General features: G+C 39.1%; 1 protein-coding gene across 6 annotated transcripts in view; it reads right to left on the reverse strand.

The window, feature by feature from the left end:
- Positions 1 to 239: 239 nt before the first annotated feature.
- DIP2C (disco interacting protein 2 homolog C) overlaps positions 240 to 19,649 on the reverse strand; it is a 311,434-nt gene continuing 292,024 nt past the window's right edge. For all 6 annotated transcript variants that reach the window (XM_068673474.1, XM_068673473.1, XM_068673477.1 and 3 more), the window contains 5 exons: positions 12,570 to 12,627; positions 11,656 to 11,730; positions 10,302 to 10,476; positions 8,586 to 8,709; positions 240 to 3,814 (listed from right to left, as the gene is read on the reverse strand). In XM_068673474.1, coding sequence (XP_068529575.1) covers positions 3,562 to 3,814; positions 8,586 to 8,709; positions 10,302 to 10,476; positions 11,656 to 11,730; positions 12,570 to 12,627 — 685 coding nt within the window. In that variant the 3' untranslated portion in view covers positions 240 to 3,561. The remainder of the gene's footprint in view (positions 3,815 to 8,585; positions 8,710 to 10,301; positions 10,477 to 11,655; positions 11,731 to 12,569; positions 12,628 to 19,649) is intronic.

A 19,649-nucleotide genomic window follows, 5' to 3' on the forward strand; every position in this document is an offset into this window, starting at 1 on the left:
TGGAAAGGGCCAATGGAAATAAGTGGATCACATTTCCTTGTGTTTTTGTCTGGCCAGCCAAAGCGTCTGAACTGATACAGAGGTTCAAGCCCATGTGTGACAAGCCAGTTCCCCATGTATTTCCACTGGCAGAGAGCTCCAGCAGCAGAGACGTAGCACCTGGATCAGTAACTTCAGCGACTGATTGGAAACGTGCCGGTAGCAAGACCTTGCAACAAAAGTGATGTGACAAATTTGAGGAGTTTTACAGTACTAATGCTTGTTATTGCTTCTCACAAAATGTTACCAAGCTTACAATAATCTTTACACTTTCAGCAAAAATGTGAACAGTATATTTGAATATATTAAAAAGAATTAAAAAAACATTTCACAAAAACATTTGTTGCCATATGAAAGTCTTTCAGCAATAAATGCCCACACCAGTATTTAAACATTGTTAAAAGTATCATGATTTGTACTAATAAATTATGCAACAAGAGAGGTAAACAAAATAAAATTACAGTATAGCTCTCAATGTTCCTCCGCTGAGCTTAGGCAGCTCTAGGAAGCTCAATTTTAGATGACTAATTAAGAAACTGATATTTTCAGAGCAACAAAAATAAAAGCTTTTATTTGTTCATTTGAATATAAAACAGGCGTTATCACAGATGTACAAAGCGTACTGGTGGTTTAACATACAAGAAGGTTGCTGTCCTTTGCACATAAAAATTTTTGTTTGAAACTGTGATTGGCTGAGTTACATGAATTTCTCTAACCAGTCACCACACTCTATGAAATAACGCTGCTAACATTCAACTGATAAAAGGGACAGTCTTCCCTTGGGTAAAGTGTCAAGCAGGATTAAATATATATAATAAACAAGCACCATGAGGAATCTGCTCCTGTTTGATTAGTTTTGTGTTTAAATGTTCATTGTGTACCCTCTGTTTTGTGCATGTGCATCGAGTTGATTACATGGTTTTGTCTGACTTCAAAAGCACAAGGTCACAAGACAAACATTTTATACATTCTCATGAATGGTTTATCTACAGTACGATTTCTAATACAGAACAATCCTTCTTTATTGCTCAGTCTGATGGTGCTTAAATGTTTCCTTCCTTTTGCTTGCACAACAAAACCAGAAACTCAGTTTATCGTTTCTCTTAACTCAGAATTTAACAACCACGGATGACAGGTTGCAGAAGAGAGCTGTTATTAACTGCGCTTCACAACTGCATTGCAGTTCTTTTTTTTCTCTACAAATGCAAAGTTGACTTCGTGAAGGTTAAAGTGATGCTTTAAATGACAGCTAAATTTGTTTTGCAGTACTGAGATCAGCGATAGCAGGACTTCACAAGTTAGTTCACACACTGCAATTATGTTTGTAATCAATCAACATCTTGTCTGAAACCTTACAGCGACTTGCCATTAAAAACAGATTTTATTCTTTTTAAAGGGAGCAGAAAATGAAGTTGACAAAATCTAGGATTGGTCTTCAGAGCATGAATAGGGATATTCACAGGACAGTGAAGTCTGAAAAGATGATTTGAAATAAAACAAGTCTGACGTGGTGAGATGCTCTGTACTGTACATGCAGACTAAAATGTCCCCACCTTTTAAAAAGATTTTAAACAACCAGCATTGAGACTCAGAAGCCAAACAAAACTACTATCGTTAGCAGGGGTCCACTTCTTGTACAGCATTCTGCAAAGGCAGACACAATATGTCCCTTATACGTGATATAAACGTGATTATGTTTGCCCTGCAACAATCTTAGTCATGCATACCTGGTAATGAGAGCCAGCACATGAACGTAATTTTGGACAATAAGAAAAGCATTCTTGGACTGCAGCTGGTAAATCCCACTCTTGACCGCAACCGGGTCAATTCAGTTACAACCACATGAAGAAAGGGGAAAGTTTTTTTAAAAAAGGGGTGTGGGGTGCCGGGAAGACAGCAGAAGTGGGAAATCAAACCTCTCCTTTATCCAAAGGTAGTAAAATGAAGGCAGCTGTGATGCATGTTTTCCTACTCTTCTCCCATTGACAGCCTCAGGTCGGAGACCCTGGGACTGTGGATCTTAAAACAGGCAGTTCAGTTCCTCTGATGTTTTAATTGGCTTAGGGACTAGTTAGCAGATGCACGATTTGTGCTGAATTGGTTGTAGTGACTGTACGCTCCTCTCCGTTAAGGAATAAATTAAAGACCATCGAAACAATCGTTTTCTGTAAATGTAAACTGGATGCCTTGGCCACTGAGCTATGTGTCCTAGCTGAGAGGCAAATTGATAACTCTGTGCAAATAACCCCAAAAGTTTTCCTTATAGCAATAAAAACACCAACTAAAACAATGAAAAAATTGTGCAACAAAGTTTTGCAGCTAGACAACAGTGCTATTCCTCAACCTGCCTTTTCTAAGTCTAACAAGTGTATGCACATGCCAGCACGAATATTTATTGTTGCCTCCATGGCAAAGAAAAAAAAAATTATTGTAGTGCATTTTTAGTCTTAAATTCATTCACTGCCTTAAAGGCAGCAATAATTCCACTTGCTGGTATCTAGAGGATTCTTTTAGACAGGGATACTTAGCAATCCAGGATTGCTTTTTTTCAAAAAATTTGTGAGTAACATTTGATTATCTACAGTGGGAGACACCATGCAAGTGACAAGTACTGCATTTTAAACTTTAAAATCTTTTGTCATTAGTGAATTTATATTTCATATATATATATTTGATGTGATACTATCCACTCAAGATAATACAACACTTTGTTTTTATATTAGCAAACATTTCAAGAGTTTAATATTCTTGAATGTTTCTTCTCTTTTATACTTCTAAAGAGATCAAAATAAATTAAACGTTTTTGTACATAATTACAGAAGAAGTAGTTAACTTATTTTATCTTTTTAGTTTAGTACAAAGATATTTGCAAGTTCATTGCCGAAATACACCTTATTTATAAATTTCTTCCATTCTAACGCTAACAGCAAAGGCTCTTTGGCCTTTGTGCTTTCAGCATCTCTGACAGAAAGCTGCTAGATTTCTAATTGAAAGGTGCTACTTTGGGAATTCTCCTCGTACCACTACATAGTTTCCTAAGATGTGGGACCTAAAATGGCTTACGTTAGTATCAGATTTGTGTTCATCATCCTTTTACGACATATTAAAACAAATGAAGAAAACAACTCTTTGTATTAGTATGTAAATTGTTTTAAAAGAATCCATTTGGAGGGCAGAATAAAAAAAAAAAATCTACTTCAGCTTACTTAATGTAAAATACAAAGCCACATTTACTCAAAAAGCAGTATTGTCCAATAAGCAAAAAAAAAAAAATGTTTAAAATGGGCTTCTCCAACAAACTGAAGGGCCTTACCCCATAGTCCTTCTTTTCTAAAATTTAGTGGTAAAAGAAAACATTTCACATTTTATTTCCTGCCAATCGTGACTGCTTTGAAAAGTTCCAAATAGAAACAGTTCCGTTCTGATGAGTGTCAGCATATTATCTGCACATTTTTTTTTTAGTGGACACCAAAAAATTTTATACATCTATGGTAAAGTCCATGGAAGCTTTAAGGTACAAGACTACATGTTGTAGGCCACATAGATGGGATCTAGCTGGTCTGCCAAAAATCCATCTCGTAGGTGCATACGTTGTTTCTCTCCACGGGAGTTGATAGGAATTACACCAATGTCCACCACCACCACCACCCCTACAATCAGATAGTGTTCCTCCAGGACCACGTTGGTGACCAAAGGAACCAGGTCCAAAGCTTCTTGCTCCGATCCATCCAGCTCAACTACAACGACCAGTAAGTTTGTCCAGGTAAACACCGCACTGGAATCAAAGAAAAAGAAGTATTAGTTGCTTGTTTTTTTAAAAAAAATCCATTTCATCCCACCTTGTTTACTGCTTGTTTCAACCGTGCTGCTTCCTTCTGCACGCTGAGGCCCAAGGCCGAAGTGTCAGGAGGGAACGTGTCTGCAGGCAGGGCGGAAAATGAGCCCCAGTAGCTCTCAGTTCAGTATCGCTGCAGTATAAAGATGTGAGCTAAGCTTGACAGAACCTCGAGTCTAATCCTTGCCCGTTGTGTAGGGAGGCAGTAAGAAGTCCTGCAGTTCCCTCTGAAGCCCGGGAGCTGTCACAGCGCTGCCGTGCTCACGCAGGCATGCGACGTGTGGGTGGAGGCGTTTCCTCGAGGTTTTTTCTGAAGAGCGGCCCAGGGGAGCAAAGGAGGTCAGAAGAGAAGGCGGTGATAAAGCACCGTAAGGCACACAGCCCAGCCTGGAAGACCTTTTGGATAAACTCTGCCTAGGAGAGGGGTGCAGAGCTCTAGGAGCATCTGCACGGCACACTGCAGGCTGCGCAGAGCTCCCCGGGAGCTGGGGAGGGGGCGTTTGTGCTCCTGGTGCCAGGCCGGTGTGCTCCCTGCCTTCTGCAGCAGGTTGGCAGTGGTCCAGGCAGGTCAGAGCTCGGTACAAAAGAGCTCTGATTTTTCTGGACCACTTGGTTTACACAGAAACCATCTGCTTTATTTTGGTTGTGGTTTAGTTCTGTCGGGTTTACAGGGACGGGAGTTTTCACGTTCCTTAGGAACAGGTGGGATGGTCAAAGAAACACCATCATCACCGGTGTCTGCACTGAACAAGCTTTGAGTGACCCCAAAATTCTGGCTAAGCCTTTGAACCAAAGCAGGTAAATTTTGGTTTCTGTTGCCTGGTATCTTTCTAGCTAAGGAATAGTCTTTGTCCTTCACACAGAGAGGCTGGAAGGGCACAAAAGCCTGGTGCAGTCTTCCCTCCATCCCTCCCCACTCCTCTCATTTCTCCACAGCCTCGCAGGAGGTCAGCAGGGCTGAGAATCCACAAAGAGCAGTCTCATTCTTCTTTGCACGTGTTTAAGACACAGACCATGGTTATTTCTTGCTCTACCTTATTCTGTAGCATAAATAATTATATTCTACATGTCACTCTTATATCAAACCCTGTAGTCCATCCTCATTTACCTGTAACTCATATCAAACCCTGTCGTCATTTACCTTGTAAGATCAGGGGATAATTTTCAATAACTATCTTGAGCAAAAGTATCTGAAAGCTTGAACATGTTATGTATGTAAGCTAACTTCAAAAAAGAGCTGCTTACACTAAGGTCAACACCGGGCTGAGACTGAAGTGCACTCTTTTGATCTACTACAATTCTGAATATCCATGTGCTTTGGAAACGCACCTTTGCCCAAAAGTAAGCTATGAAAATGTGTTCCAAGTTGATGCTTAGCAGACTTTAGGAGAAAAAGTACTTATTATTAAACAAGCATATTTCATTTTCAGATTCTGCAAAAGTATTGTTTGACAGAATTCTTATGGGCTTATGTGTTTATTGATCTGGAAAACTAATGTGTACTCAGAGAAAGGTTGTGCAGGCTCCTTTGGACTTAGTACTGCTATGAAATGAATTTTATTTTGTAATCTTGTTTTCACAGAAGTTTCAGTGAGCTGCACAAGCATCTAAGTTAATGCTAAATACATTTTAACAAAAAAGCCTGGGAGGTTTTATTAAAATATTAGATAGCGGTTGAAACCATGCCTTAAACCTACTGTTAGCTCGTTATTTGGGAAAACTGTTCATGGAAAACCTTAAAAGCAATGCCCCTAAAACACAGCTTGGGAGAAGCTGGTTTGTCTGAGTCCAGCAGACTGATACCCCAAACCTTCATGAAGCTGCTCGTAATTCCTAGCATCACTGGCACTCCTAAGAGGGTCTCAATTCATTTTGAAACTTGTTAATGAAATTAAATAAAAATTTCATATGCCATGATTCCAACTCAATGGTAACCATTGTAAATACAAAAAAAAAAAAAAAAAAGATCATCCTTTACGTTCCCACCAGTTAAAATGAATTTATACTGGCCAGCATGTATCACTTATGAATATATTAAACTTCTAGCCCTGAGAAAACAAATGAATAAAGAAACAAACCTAGGCAGCATTTTCCCAAGAAATCACAGTCACAACCAACAGATGCAACACAGCCAGTGCAGTGAGCTGGGAACGGCCCCTCCTGCTTCGTCTATCCCACTAACTAGCAGGGAAAAGCAAGGAATTTGTTGAAATACCTCCAGAAATATAGGCCCATAGTAATTTCCTTCTCCAAATATCTTGTGTAGCTCTACCTACTTGTCATTATGCACAGAGAGAAAACCACTTCCTAGCAAATTCAAGGAAAGTATGTACTGCTCCTCCTTCAAGGCTTTGGAGCTAACAGGAGCCAACAATGCGCTCTAATTGAATTACACACACACACGGTATTTCTCAAGGTACTCTGCATTATTAAAAACAGTTTCCAAAATGTTTGGTGCACTTATACATCACAATGAAAATGTACTGTGTGCCGTTCTGTTGCTCGTTACATATTGAGACACAGGAGGTCTGAAGTCAGAGGTTGCTGATTTTGTGCTGCTAAAATTTTTTAAGAAAAAAAGAATAATTGTAAATGACCTTTACAGATCCTCAATAACAGAAGCTGCACAGCGGGATCACATATCAGTCAACAAGTCCCTGCTTTCTTCACTAGTGGTAAATGTTACAAAATGAGCATGTTTCTTTGAAGCCGTTTTTACAATTTATGGACTGGACATAGCCAGTAGCTTTTGTTTGCAATCGGTATCAATGCCATTAAGTTAAATCCTTAATGGGTCATTGTAACATAAACAACAGCGGCCTCCAACAAGAAGAAAGAAACCAAAGAAAAGCATATACAAGGTAAATATACAAGGAAAGATTTTACTGTCTATTATTTTGTCAAGGAGTCTTTCCCAAGGACAAGAGGATATCCAGGAGAAGTTGAGTGAGAAAAGTCAAGGACAGTCAGGACAATGACTATAAAGGAAAACTTTATGTTGGTGACTTGTGGGAATGATTAGGTGGACCACTGGGTAGGAAGAGGTTGGGCACTGTAAGCAAGCCAGATGTTGCTTTGAACATCTGCATGCCCATTTTCTGCAAGGACCACATCAGAAAAATCTACCTCACCAGAAACTTCTCCTCCCTGAGGAAAAGACAACCCTAAAGACTTTAAATGTTTGCCTTTGAGCAAAGGGGAGTAATAGCATCATATAATGTTTTCCGAAATCTTGTTCATGTGTCTTGTACCTTATCACCCAGCTACTGGGAAGAGTTAAGGTACTAAGAAGCATTTGCATTTACTTCAATCTTCTTGCAGAAGTCCAGCGGTCCTTCTCCTTGGTCCTCCCAGCTTATCCCAACCCTTCTTGGGTTGGTCCTATCCCACTCAGGACTTTCACAGTAATAGAGGAGAAGGATGGAAAGGTATCCCCAAAGAGCTCCCAGCGGTCTTGAGAAAAAGAATATAATTTAAAACTTTTTTGCCACTGAAACCAATGATGACCATTTTGGCAGTATATGGCACCTTCATTCACTGCCCATGAGCTCACACTTTGAGGACACACAAATCTCTGACAAACAGGTACTGCAGAACACATGGATTTATGAATCCATGGCCATCTTAAGAGTTGTCCCTGGACATCATTCTATACACTGATAATAAGAATATGACACGTATGAAAGGAGCATTTCTCAGTATCCTTTAAGCGTTCCTACTGGTCTGTATGAGGACCCAGTATCCTCTACCCCACGTAATGGTTAGCCAGCACAAGACTGTGTCACCAGTGGCAATGATTGAGGGAGCCTGCAATCAGGTAAAAACTCAGTTACAGTCAGACGAGCAGTTAACTACCTTAATTGTAACAGATATTGAAGAAAAAAGCAAAGCATTGTGACTGTAGAAACCGGTATGGTCCTTAGGCTTCCTTAGTAAGTCTACTGCTGCAGGCCACACCTTGCAGACAGGACAGAAGAGAAAAATGGGGAGTCATATCTCATACTAGCTGAATTGCTCTACCTGCTATGACATTTTTTTTGGTTGAAAGGAGAAGGCTGAGCTGAGGTTAGATCAAAACAAAACAACTACCTGATTCGGTCTTCTGATGCAAGAATAATGAAAAGCAAATTGTTCTCGAGATGGCCTTAAGAAATGATTACCTGCTGTGTGCGTTTGATGATGTGATATGTTGATTAAGACAACATCACTATTAACTCATTGATTTACTGCTTCAATTTCCATTGCTTGATTTATTAATAACTAATTCAAAAGTAACAGTGTGTTCACTAATAAAGTTTATTAGTGTGTTCATTTATTTACAATGTTTGCTTGCTTACTCCTTCTAATAACAACACTCTTAAAGCTTGAGTCTTTTTTTCCTGGTTAGAATATAAATCTCAAACTCCAAGAAACAGCTACTGACCTACCTGAAAGCAGCTTGGTTCTCTCAAATTAAGAGTTTAACCTTTCACTCATACTTAAAAACACACAAAAAAAAGGAAACAAATTGAATGATAACAGAAAACAGTCCTTCCTGATTAAATTTTCTAATGAAAAGTTTCATCCTAAAGATGCATTTACCACTGAGTTATAAATCCTGTGACCATCCTGACAGACCATTTCCTGGATCAATTGCAATATCCAAGCAAAACCCCAGACATTATAGATATTTCAGCTTTATATAAGAACCGTGCTGTTATATAATCCTTACCATTCTGTGATGCTCTTGTGTGCTCTAATTACAGAGGTCTCAATATCGATCGGATGATATCTCATCCCTCGTAACTCCATGGCTTCATCTAATGCACCCACAACATAAAGTGCATCATGGCGTTCTGTTTGTAAGGGGAAAAAAAAATAATTATTCTGTTCTCTAGAACACTAGATTACAAAAATGTTCACATTAATAAGCAAGTAACATAAGTTATTTTTATAAATTACCCTCAAATTTATGAAACACCTAAGTAATTTCCAAACTAATAAGCAATTTGCATTGCTGAAATGCAGCAGAAAGCAGAAAAAAAAAAAGAGGAATGCAGAAACACTATTCCCATGTGACAAAGAAAGGTGGAACTCTTTATCCAAATACAGTGAAACAAATTCCTTTTGTCTTGAAGATGGATATAGAAAAGACTCATTCTTTTTTTAAGGCAGCCCTAAGTAGACAACAGACTTCTTGTTTCTCTCTCTCTCTCTTTCTTTTTTCTTTTTTTTTTTTTTTGAAAGAGAAAGGATGGACTTGACCCTAACAGTATGGAATATGTTGTTCCAGTAGCTTTGAGAAGGTCAGTTCTGATGGTTAAGGTGTGCTACAAAGGTTTGCATCAAGAAGCAAGAAATACTTGCTATGTGCTATCCAGCAAATTGCTCATTAAGACAGATGGCAAGCTCTGAAGAATAATTCTCTTGTATGAATTTTTATTGACTAAAGAAATAAATGAGGCTGAAAGGAGACTTTTAAAAAGATATCAGGTTGATAATAAACTTCTGCACGTCATACATAAAGGAAATAATATTTGCTAATAGACTTAAAAGCGGATAACTAATTCTTTTTATGTTAACTCAGACAGTTGCACAGTGGTAATGTAATGGCCGTATTACTTCTACCAGCAATACAGGGCAGATCACTTTCTGCACAGGAAGCCAGAAGTGGGAGCAGAACAGATATTTTGCAACTTCCATGAGAAGATTTAAGCACTTTACATGCTTTAGGTGCTGCACTGTCAGAGACTCCTGCATTTTCCCAAGGGTGGGCTATCAGTACAAAACACAAAAAGGCTACACAACTGTGCTCGGCAAAAAGCCATCCTCAAGTAACGTGCTCCCGAGTAGAGACTTTCAGTCCTGCTGTGTGCCTGGCGGTGCTTGGTTGCTTCCATGTGCACACAAGATAAGGGATGTCAGAAGGAGACAGAGTGAAATCCTGTATGTTCCAAATGCCCCATAGCTTCTCCTGCAGGCTACTGCTCGCACTATGTTTCAGTAACCTTCCCTGGCAGTTCTAAAGACAGAGATATTCAAGAAACAGGCAATTTCTGTAAATAAGTTTATAACAGAGGAAGAAGGTGGTTGTTGGAGTCAGGACAGGGCCCAGACGCACACCAGGGCTTTGTGTACATGAACGCATGGCTGTGGATATGACTGCAAGAACAAATTCTGAAGCACTGGGCACATTAACAGTTGCAAATAGTCACTGGTGGAGGGACTTTGTAGTACCCAAGGTATGGAAAAGGAAAAGCAACTGTTTCAGCAAGAAAAAATGTCATTTGTTTTATTTTCTGATTGTTTAACTAAGGCTTTTTTTGTAGTTCTGAGGGCTTCACAGACTGAACATGTCAGATAGTGCAAGCCAAGAGACACAGTGCCAGCCTGAAACTAATCCAAATTATGTGCACAAACCCTTGGTAGATGAGGAGAAACCTCTCACCTCCGTTTGCATCTGTGAGCTCTGTTCTTCGCAGGAACCCCAGATAGCCAGTTCGAGCCCAAATAGTCTGTGTGTCTCCAAAGCTGAGTCTTGAATTGAAGTGATCCGATTGCAAAGATTCGTCTCCATATATGGTAAAATACCCACTGGCATTGTGAGTGCTGTGAACCCATATCTAAGTTAAAAGCAATTATACTGGTATTAATTAAAGTAGCTTTCCAGAACGAAGCATTATTGAAAATTCTTGATGCAAATATTTTTAGTCATAGCTAGATAATACACATAACAGCAGATAATGCCTTTTAACTGTTTCTGACCCATTTACAGGCATGGTCATGACCCAAATCTGACCTCATTGAAGTCGGAGTGTAGATCTGAGCCACGCCGCTTGGAGGGGCCACAGCAGCCACAGCTACAGGGACACCCTCCTTGCAGCCCTCCAGCCCCAGACCTGCACAGCCCCCTTGAACTGTGCTAGCTCTGAGCTCTGCTTGGGCTATGGCAATTTTCAGAAACTCCTTTGGACACAGCACTCTTTGCATAGTTTCCCGTGTCTGGTTCAGTGAATTTGCTCCAGCAGGGCATCCTTCACGAATACCAGACAGACAGGTACCTCCAACAGCACTGGTGCAGTGGGATTGTTTACAACATTAGAAATAGGATTGAAATTATTTTAAAGGTAGTGAATGGCCAGGCACCTTTACGTATGGAGAAGGATTCATTTCGTCGAACTTAAGGTATCATGGAAATATTCCTAATTCATAGCAATGAAATCTTCCAAATGAATCTCACAAATCAGATTGTAATCTTAATTATGACTAAGCAAATCCTTCATTTTGTTAATTAGAACTTTAATTGCTCATTGAAAATAACATTTTAAGTTTTTTTTTTCTCTTTCTAGAAACATAAAATAAATTGGAAAAACATATAGCCTTGCTCAACTCAGCTAATGAGAGCACTTCAGTGCACTGAAGCACAGTGATTATAAAGAGAATAACACTAGAAACCCATCTAGCTGAAATTAGACTAATCAATAAACTTATTTTTTCATGTAAGTTTTCATCGGAATTAGTCAAGCATGAAGTAGAAAATGTAGTTAGAGAAAGCCGATTTTTTTCAAATTCTTTAATAGACAAGTTGTTATTAGTATTTATCAAGTATGTTCCTAATAATTTTAATAATGGTATGAATATCGTGCTACACACTTCATATACTATAAAGGTCTTCATCATTCACAATTTTTTAACCCGGCATTTAATAAGATGTATTACAGTAAACCACTAGCATACATGCTGACAGCTTTATCCCTGCAATTTAGTTCCAAGTACACAAAGGTGAAGTTTTCATGACTCACCTCACCAAGATGAGAATCTCCTAAGGGTCCCTTTGTTTCTGGATTAGCAATAATGATACGTACTCCTGGCAGGATCTATTGAAAGAAAGCATGAAGCAATGAGAAAGCAGATACTTGTGCAATCATGTGCTAACTTCCTCACCAAAAACAAACAAAAACATTTTATAAGAAACTAGAAGACATCCCTAAAAAATTAAAGTAGACATACAGAATAAAACACTAAAATAGCCAATCAATATAATAAATTTTGAGATATTTGGGAAAGGCTACAAAACCCCTTTGTAAAAGCTCTTCCATCATTAAAAACTTCTTAGAAATCAAACGTTCATCTACAACACAAAAATCCTAACAAATGGCTCCAATTCTTTCTGACAGTACGTACCAGAATAGAAAAAAAAGCCCTGTTCACATGAAACTTTAGTCTGAAACAAAAAGAAAGCCCTGGAGGCACCATGTGCTCTCTTAAGAACAAGGCTCTTGCCAGTGACTTCATGTAACGGGCTACAGAGGTGGACAGATGTTAAACCCTAAAATAGAAAAGGGACAGCCTGTCCCCACAACGATACTGCCCACCACGCCGGGTCCCTCTGCAGATGGTCAGCAGCCATCTGTGAGTAAACAAGTGAAACAATGACAGTCTCAGACCGGTTCTCAGTGGAGATGGATCCGCATCGACAGAACTGCCTGTACTAGTGGTGCACTCGTTGCCTGTTTGTGGAGTGAGATGCAGGGTTTGGGAGAGCTGTAATAAATCAGTTACTGCCACTGGGCTGCAACTCCAGCAGCAAAGAAAAGTCTGCACAGTTGATAAAGCCTTTCTGAACACTACATTCATTTAAAGAAGGAAAAGAAATGGAAATTCACTGAAAATATTTACCGTGAAAGAGATGTTTAAATCTCCTTTCAGTACTTACTTTTCCTGACTCCATCAGGGGCAAACTATGTGGAGATCCTCTTTCTACTAAACGAACTCTGTAAAACACATGTAAAAATAATATGCATAATACATGGCTGCATTTATTTGATTTCCATTAACATTTATTTCTAAAAGGAAGGGTTGATGGCTGCAGAGATTAATGCTATTTTTGGAACAGATGAAGCTTATATCCTCTAGAACATACTCAGGCCCAATATTTAATCTTAGTCAAGACTTATGGCTGGGAAAATAATGAAAAAAAGATGTGCATGAACATTTGCCTATATATTAAAGTCTTCCAATGTAATTGGTGCCTTATATTTATTTTTGATAGACTTTTGTAAATGGCATTCCAAGCAGAAAATTATTCACAACAAAAGGGATCTGAAGTATTGATTTCCCACAAGAACATCATAAAAGTCAGGGCACAGAAACAAAAGCATGCGAGCTGAGTGAGCAACCACATTCCATGGGTAGCTAATAGTTAAAATCAAAGTCATTCCTAAATAGCTCATAACCAGGCTTCAGCATGAAGTCTGCTTTAGCACTCTTATAATTATTTTCAATTGTCTGTGTTTGATAAAGATTTTATTAACAAAAAAATAAAATATCAAATGAAAAATGTTAGTACTGTCGAGGTCAGACCCTTTCTGGGTGTGACTCTCTGGTCTGCTCTCTTCCTTTCTTAGGTAACTCATTTCCCCACTAAAGGAACGGCAACGGCAGCTCTCCTGGGGTGGCAGGATGGTCTGGAAGGAAATTCCTCATTTAACATTAGAAAAATACTCAGCAGGTTAGAATGAAAGAGTCTGTAAGGTCCTAAAATGGCTGATCGGCTCAGCCAGGAGATGGCAAAGAAGTTTTTGGTAACATCCAGGCATTTCTGTATCCTCAGGGAGGTAACCTGAAAGCTCTAGCAGCCCATGAAACCTTAAACTTCCCACTCCTGCACGTTTTCATAATCTGCTTAATGGCTCTAAATCTGTGCTTCCATCAAATGAGCAGTTCTTACCCCTTTCCTCCCCTCAACTGTCTGAATATAAAGAAAAAAAAGCCTGAGATACCAAAACCAAATCAAACCAAAAAAATAAGAAATTAAAAAAAAAAAAAAATAAGAAGAAATGTCAGTAGAAGACAGGGCACAGGCAGGCATAGCTAGGAGTAGATGTGTGGAAAACTGGATCCAGTTAATGTGATCACAAACCTGTACTCAGTTAGGAGCAGTCAGGATAGATCTTTTTTGGACTGTTTTGCTACCTTTTTATAGCTGGAGTACTGCAGCACTCCGTTTGGGGAAGGAGGGATGAGACACAGAGACCTCGGCTAAAGGTCCCTATGGGGAAGAAGCTTTAGCAATTTCAGCCCCTAAACATAAAGGAGATGGAGAAAGATGTTCTTTTTTTTTTTCTTCTTCTTTTTTTTTTCCTTTTTTTTTCTTTTTTTACTATTTCTTTGCTCCAGAAGTTATCTAAAAGCTGTGATTGTCAAGGTCAAGGCAGGAACAGTGAACAGTGTTTTATCTGTAGTGCTGGGAAGTCTCTCAGCCTTGATGGATGGGGCAGGGCACATCACTGTGAACAGTTTCTCCCACTAAAAACATGAGTTCCCAGCAACAACCCAAGTTCCCAGCAATTTCAGAACACTTTTCTAACTAATTTTGAGATGAAATGGATGCAAAGTGCCCTACAAGGGGTGCTGCCTGGAGCAGGCATGGTTAGGCAGCTGCAGCCTGACCTGCTCTCCTGAAGGTGCACGCATGGACCCCCTTCCATGCTCTGCCGACAAAAGTCCCAGCTGGAGCCAGAAGCTGTTGGGCTCCTGTGGGTCAGCAGAAACCCAGGAGCTCCACTGTAAGGTGTACATGCATGGCTTAAGTCATGCTACCCTATAAAACGCACATCTACATAAGGCACACTTGAAATCCTGTTCAAAAGGCCAGCCAAATCATAGGTGTTTGGGAGTATGCAACAAATGGTTTGAAAATAACTCAATGCATGTTGGAAAAAAATGAAATATTGCAAGAAGCAGTTGTTAATTAATGCCTACATTTCTGCCTTTGTATATATATTTTTTCTGTAAAATCTCTATAAGTGCAGAAAAAAAAAAACACCTTTAACTGAACTCTTTCAAGCAACTGACATCTCTGGTTTTCAGATCTGTAGTTACAGAAAGGTGGCTGTTCCCAGAAGAACTAGTCACCATTCCAGACACTTGGTACCTCCTTTAACAGAGTTACCTCGTTCATTATTTACCAAGATTTGACAAATAGATTTGGTCTTAAAAAAGAAACAATTAAAAAACAACAACAAAAAAAAAACCACAGCCATATGAAGTGGTAAAAAGGACAGTGTAACCAACGTCAGGGAATATTTTATTTGAATTTGAGATTCAAATAATTTTTTTAAAAAAATATTTTTAATACAATATTTAAAACATTAAAAAATATTTAAAATATAACATTTAATAATATTTAAAAATAATTCCATTTTGATAGCAGGAGCAAAAACACTCTGGGGCAGGAAAAGTATATCTCAGGGCTGCCCAGTTTTGTAGGGATTCTGCTGGCCTTTGCTCCCTTTCTGGCATCAACAATGTGCTGCTGAATTACGGGCCTTGTAGGAATCACATACAATAAAGCATGTATAACAAAGCTATACATTTAAAAACCAGTGAGTGACTACTGGAAATGAATCAACATTCATAATTCTGACCATCCCTTTCCCCTGTCCTTTCAGCATCTGTGCCTCCCACCTTGTTGTTATTGCTAGCACACTCTTCTAGCTCCCTTCTCCAGCTATTTCCTTTAACCTCGTCTGAATTTTAGCACATGAAGATCCAGAAGGTGCAATTTCTCAGTTTCCAATTCTGTTAAAACTCTCCCACTATGTGCTTTCCTCCTCATATCCCCACAGAAATATCACAGCAGTGCACTAAACATAGAAGCATTTCTTGGAGGTTTTCTGCTAGGGCTCTGGTAGTGCTCAAGAACTCAGACTCCATTTTAAAAAGCTTTGGCTAAGCTCACAATACATTTGGGAGCATGCTGTTAAACCTCTAACAGCTCTGAAATAATAAAAGATATTTTGCCACAGAGAGATTCAAAAAAAATAGAAGTGCAACATTAGATTCTGATGTTACTGTCTCCTATGTGCATACTTAATTTTAAGTGCATAATAGTCTTACTAACTCTATGGGGACTAGTACTGTGAATAAATTATGGACATTATGCAATAGTTTTTTAAAATTAGTTTTGCTCCGTCTCATCTTAAAATAATTCAATTGTTCCCACTCCTCTCCCTGGAGATTTCCATTTTTGCGCTGACAAACAGACAGCAGAGATGACTGAGAACTTCTTCACCTCCCCTCCCTCCCGAGCAGCACCAAGCCTGCCTGCTGGGCAAGAGGCAGACCCAGGAGAAATACCACCTCTGAATCACACAGGTGATGCTGGCAAAGGAACTCAGGGCTCCTTATGACACCGCTTCTCAAAATTTAGAGTTCACAAATAATCGTGATGTGCTCCCAGGCATCAGAGCTGCAGGAAGGGCAAGTCCCGTTTCTCTGCAGTGCTCCAGCTGGTGAAAAAAGTCTCTTACAAAGTGAGTGTAGAGCCTTCCCACTGCTTCCTACTGCCTTCAAGTCACGCTGGGAAGGGCAGAAGAGAAGATGGCAGCAGAGCCAGCCTGGGCAAAGAGCCCAAAAATCAAGTGGATGGGATGAAAATGCTGCCCTTGGGCTTGAAAGCTAGTTTTGCACCTTCTGGTGGTTTGCAGCCAAGCTGAGAGGGAAAACATAAATGAGTGACCAAATGCAGGGAAAACACGGGGCTTTCTCTCCCACCTAAATGTCTCACTGGGGAGGAGAGGCAAAAGATGTTTAAGAATCATTGGACTGTTACAAAGCTATAAGCAATGATGATGCACACTGAATCCGTTGTATTTATACAGTAGGGTAGGAGAGAGTGTAATTATTAAAATTTTCTTCTCTGCTACCTAAGAATTAGTCCTTTTTTCTAAAAAATAAGAACCTGTAACCAGCGATGTGCAGTTGAGAAAGCTTCTTATGTTTCAAAGCCCAGCTAATGGGATTTAATATGAAAGGCAGCTATAACATTAATATGTGCTTAGGTTTTTTTCTTGTTCAATTTAATATATTGGATGGATTTCATCTCCTCGACTCTTACTATAGAAAACTAGGACTGAAATCTGACTTCAGAATGAAAACTGGCAAGCTATAACCAACTGGCACTGTAATAATCGTGTAATGAAGGGGATACAGATATACAGTAACAATGTCTGTCTGCCTAACTATTTACATAAAGCTGCAAATTTTGTTTTCTATCTGGTGACAAAAGTTCTCCAAAATACGCTTCACAGCTTATTGGTATTCTCTTTAATCAACGAGTTTGTCAGCAGAGCTATTAAAGAGTGCTTTGCGAATCAGGAGTCTGGAGTGCGCAGCGTGGTAGTAACCAACAACACGATGCCAAAACTGGGAAAACCTTCAAGCAGGGCTGTGTTACTGCACTGAGAGAGACTTCGGGCTCTGTGATTCTAATAGAGATGGAAAGAAACGATTAGGTCATCCAAGTCTCGCTCCCTGCCAAAAAAAGACTGTTCCCTGCAGTGCACTTTTAAGCGCTTTGTCTACTCCGGTTTCAGTATTTCGAATGATAGGGCTTCTTCCACTTCCCCTCAGAGTTTACTTCTCAGCTGAATGTATTTTATACTCAAGAACCTTTTTATTGCCCTGTTTGGCATGAACTTTTTCTATCTTCCTCTTGGTATTTCTAACTGGCTCCCCACATACAGTTCGAAAGATTTTTCCACTTTTCTTGTTAAATATTTCAGCTATGGAGCTTGCCTTCCAAACTAACACTTGGCAAAACCCCACATCTTGAACTTTTATCTCTCCTTTAGAGCCATTCCCACAAGTCAAGCCATAGTAACTGCCCTCCACCTCCTTGCCAGTGTGCCAACATCTGCTGTTCTCCAGCCTCGTGCAGTAGCACAGCATCTTCCATCACCACCAGATCTCATCTCCCTGCCTAGCCTACCAACCCTTAATTTGTCTTCTCCCTCTTACCTCGAGTGGTCTGTTCTCACACCATGCTGCCTTGCAGCCATGCCAGCTTGGCAGTCCAGCTTTTTGGTTTCTTTAACATTACCTATTCTGCAGGTATTTTACTTTTTTTTCAGTAGCTGACTTGGAATGTTGTCATGCTTGAAAAATTTCAGCAACAAAAACTAAAGGAAACCAGATACGATACGATTTAAGTACAGCCTAACACATACTGAAAATACACTGAATATATAAAAATATTGATATGTGTCTCCTAGGCCCTTTCCTTGGCCACAGCCTTTCTGTGGCAGGAAGACACAGCTGATGGGCTCCTTGGTTTCATTCCAGCCTTATTCCTTAAAATTTCTTGCTGATCGTCATCTTATCTTAGAAATTGAGGTTGTGGGGAAAAAGTGGATATTTTCTTATCATGCAAGAAATTGATGTTTAGAAATTTTTATGTACTGAACTGGAACAAAGAGGTGAAACATGAAGCCGAGTTGTAAACTGAAGCTGAAAAAAATGCTGCAGGTCAAAAAAAGAGGTTACTTGTGTTTAGTTTTTCAGTATTTTCTTTTAAGTTAAGTCTCCAAACTAAAAATGTTTTAACAATCATCATGAGCAAAAATTCAAAAGTTAAAGGAGGGTATTTTGACCATTTTGAAAATTTTACCTTTTTTTTCTTAAGTTGTAAAAGGTCTGTCAAAACTGACTTTTCCAATTTCAACAAAATGGTCTTTCCTGGTGGAAAAAAACCTCTTATTTCATCAGAAATTTTAACCGAAACCTAATTTTAAGGCATTTGATGTCAGAGGGCATGCACTTTTGTGTAGCTATATCCCATAACCCAGCTGTGATTTAAATGGCCCTGTATTAATGCCATTATCAACACCTTTCAGACCACTACCTAAAAGAAGTCTTCGACACTCAAGACTTTCAGTGCATCTTCTCTTTTTGCAAACAATAACATATTTTTTACACAAACTATTCCAGAATTCACACGTCAATGAGCTCATTCTACCCTAAAATGAAAATATCGATCCAAGAAGAAGATAAGCTCTGCCTTTCAAGATGAAATACCGTGTTCAAATAGCCTGATCAGAGAAGTAGGAAGATGGCACTGCTGAACACTTTGGCTGAAGGGAAAATCTAGATAATGAAGAAGACTTTCCCTGCATCATCTGGTTTCCTCAAAGCACTTTTCTTCTCATTGCATGACAAATTCAGATAACAGATAAAAGACAACAGAGAGTGAAAAGGGGTGTTTTGGGGTTTAGGCAAACCTTATCCAACAAGATGAACAACCATTAAATCTTCTGTATGTCTAGGACATACTTTAACCCTGTTAATTTTATAATCAACAAGTTCAGTTAAAAATTGGCACTAATGCACTTCCATTATTGTAAAGACTTTCTTCACTGTAAATTTAAATTGTACTTCATGTCCCAAACTCCCTGAGGTCAAAAGCAAACCAGTTCCTATCCTTCAGATGGCTGAATAAAGAAGCAGAAAAGGTTACACAAGGACCTAAGACAATGCAAAAAGCTGTAAAGCAACAAATGTATGAATGTAATGAATATAAAGCTGTAAAGCAGAATGAGGTAGGAACTCAGGTTCAGGAAATGAGCATTCTAAATTTTGGAGATAAAAAAAAAAGTAATAGTAATTTTATCATAAATGGCTATGGGAATATGCAAAAATAAATTTCATATTTATGTCTGTTTTTAGCTTTAAGGTACTGAAAAATGTTCAGATTTTATTATACGGGCATCACATTCAATTTGTTTAACTTCATAGATTGTGTAAAGCGTAATGCACAACTATTTAAAGTCAGTGCAGTGGACTGGGACTGAAGAATCCCATCTGCCCCCTGGCTCTATCTCACACCTGTCATGCCCCAGCAGGCAAAACATCGCGTTTCTCTGTGCTTCAGGTTCATATCTGCAAACACAGGCATAATGCTGCTCTTAGCTTTTATCTTTTTATTTAGATTACAAGCCTCCCACGACACGTTGTT

Source organism: Anas acuta, chromosome 2 (genome assembly GCF_963932015.1).
Source record: "Anas acuta chromosome 2, bAnaAcu1.1, whole genome shotgun sequence".
Classification (NCBI taxonomy): Eukaryota; Metazoa; Chordata; class Aves; order Anseriformes; family Anatidae; genus Anas; species Anas acuta.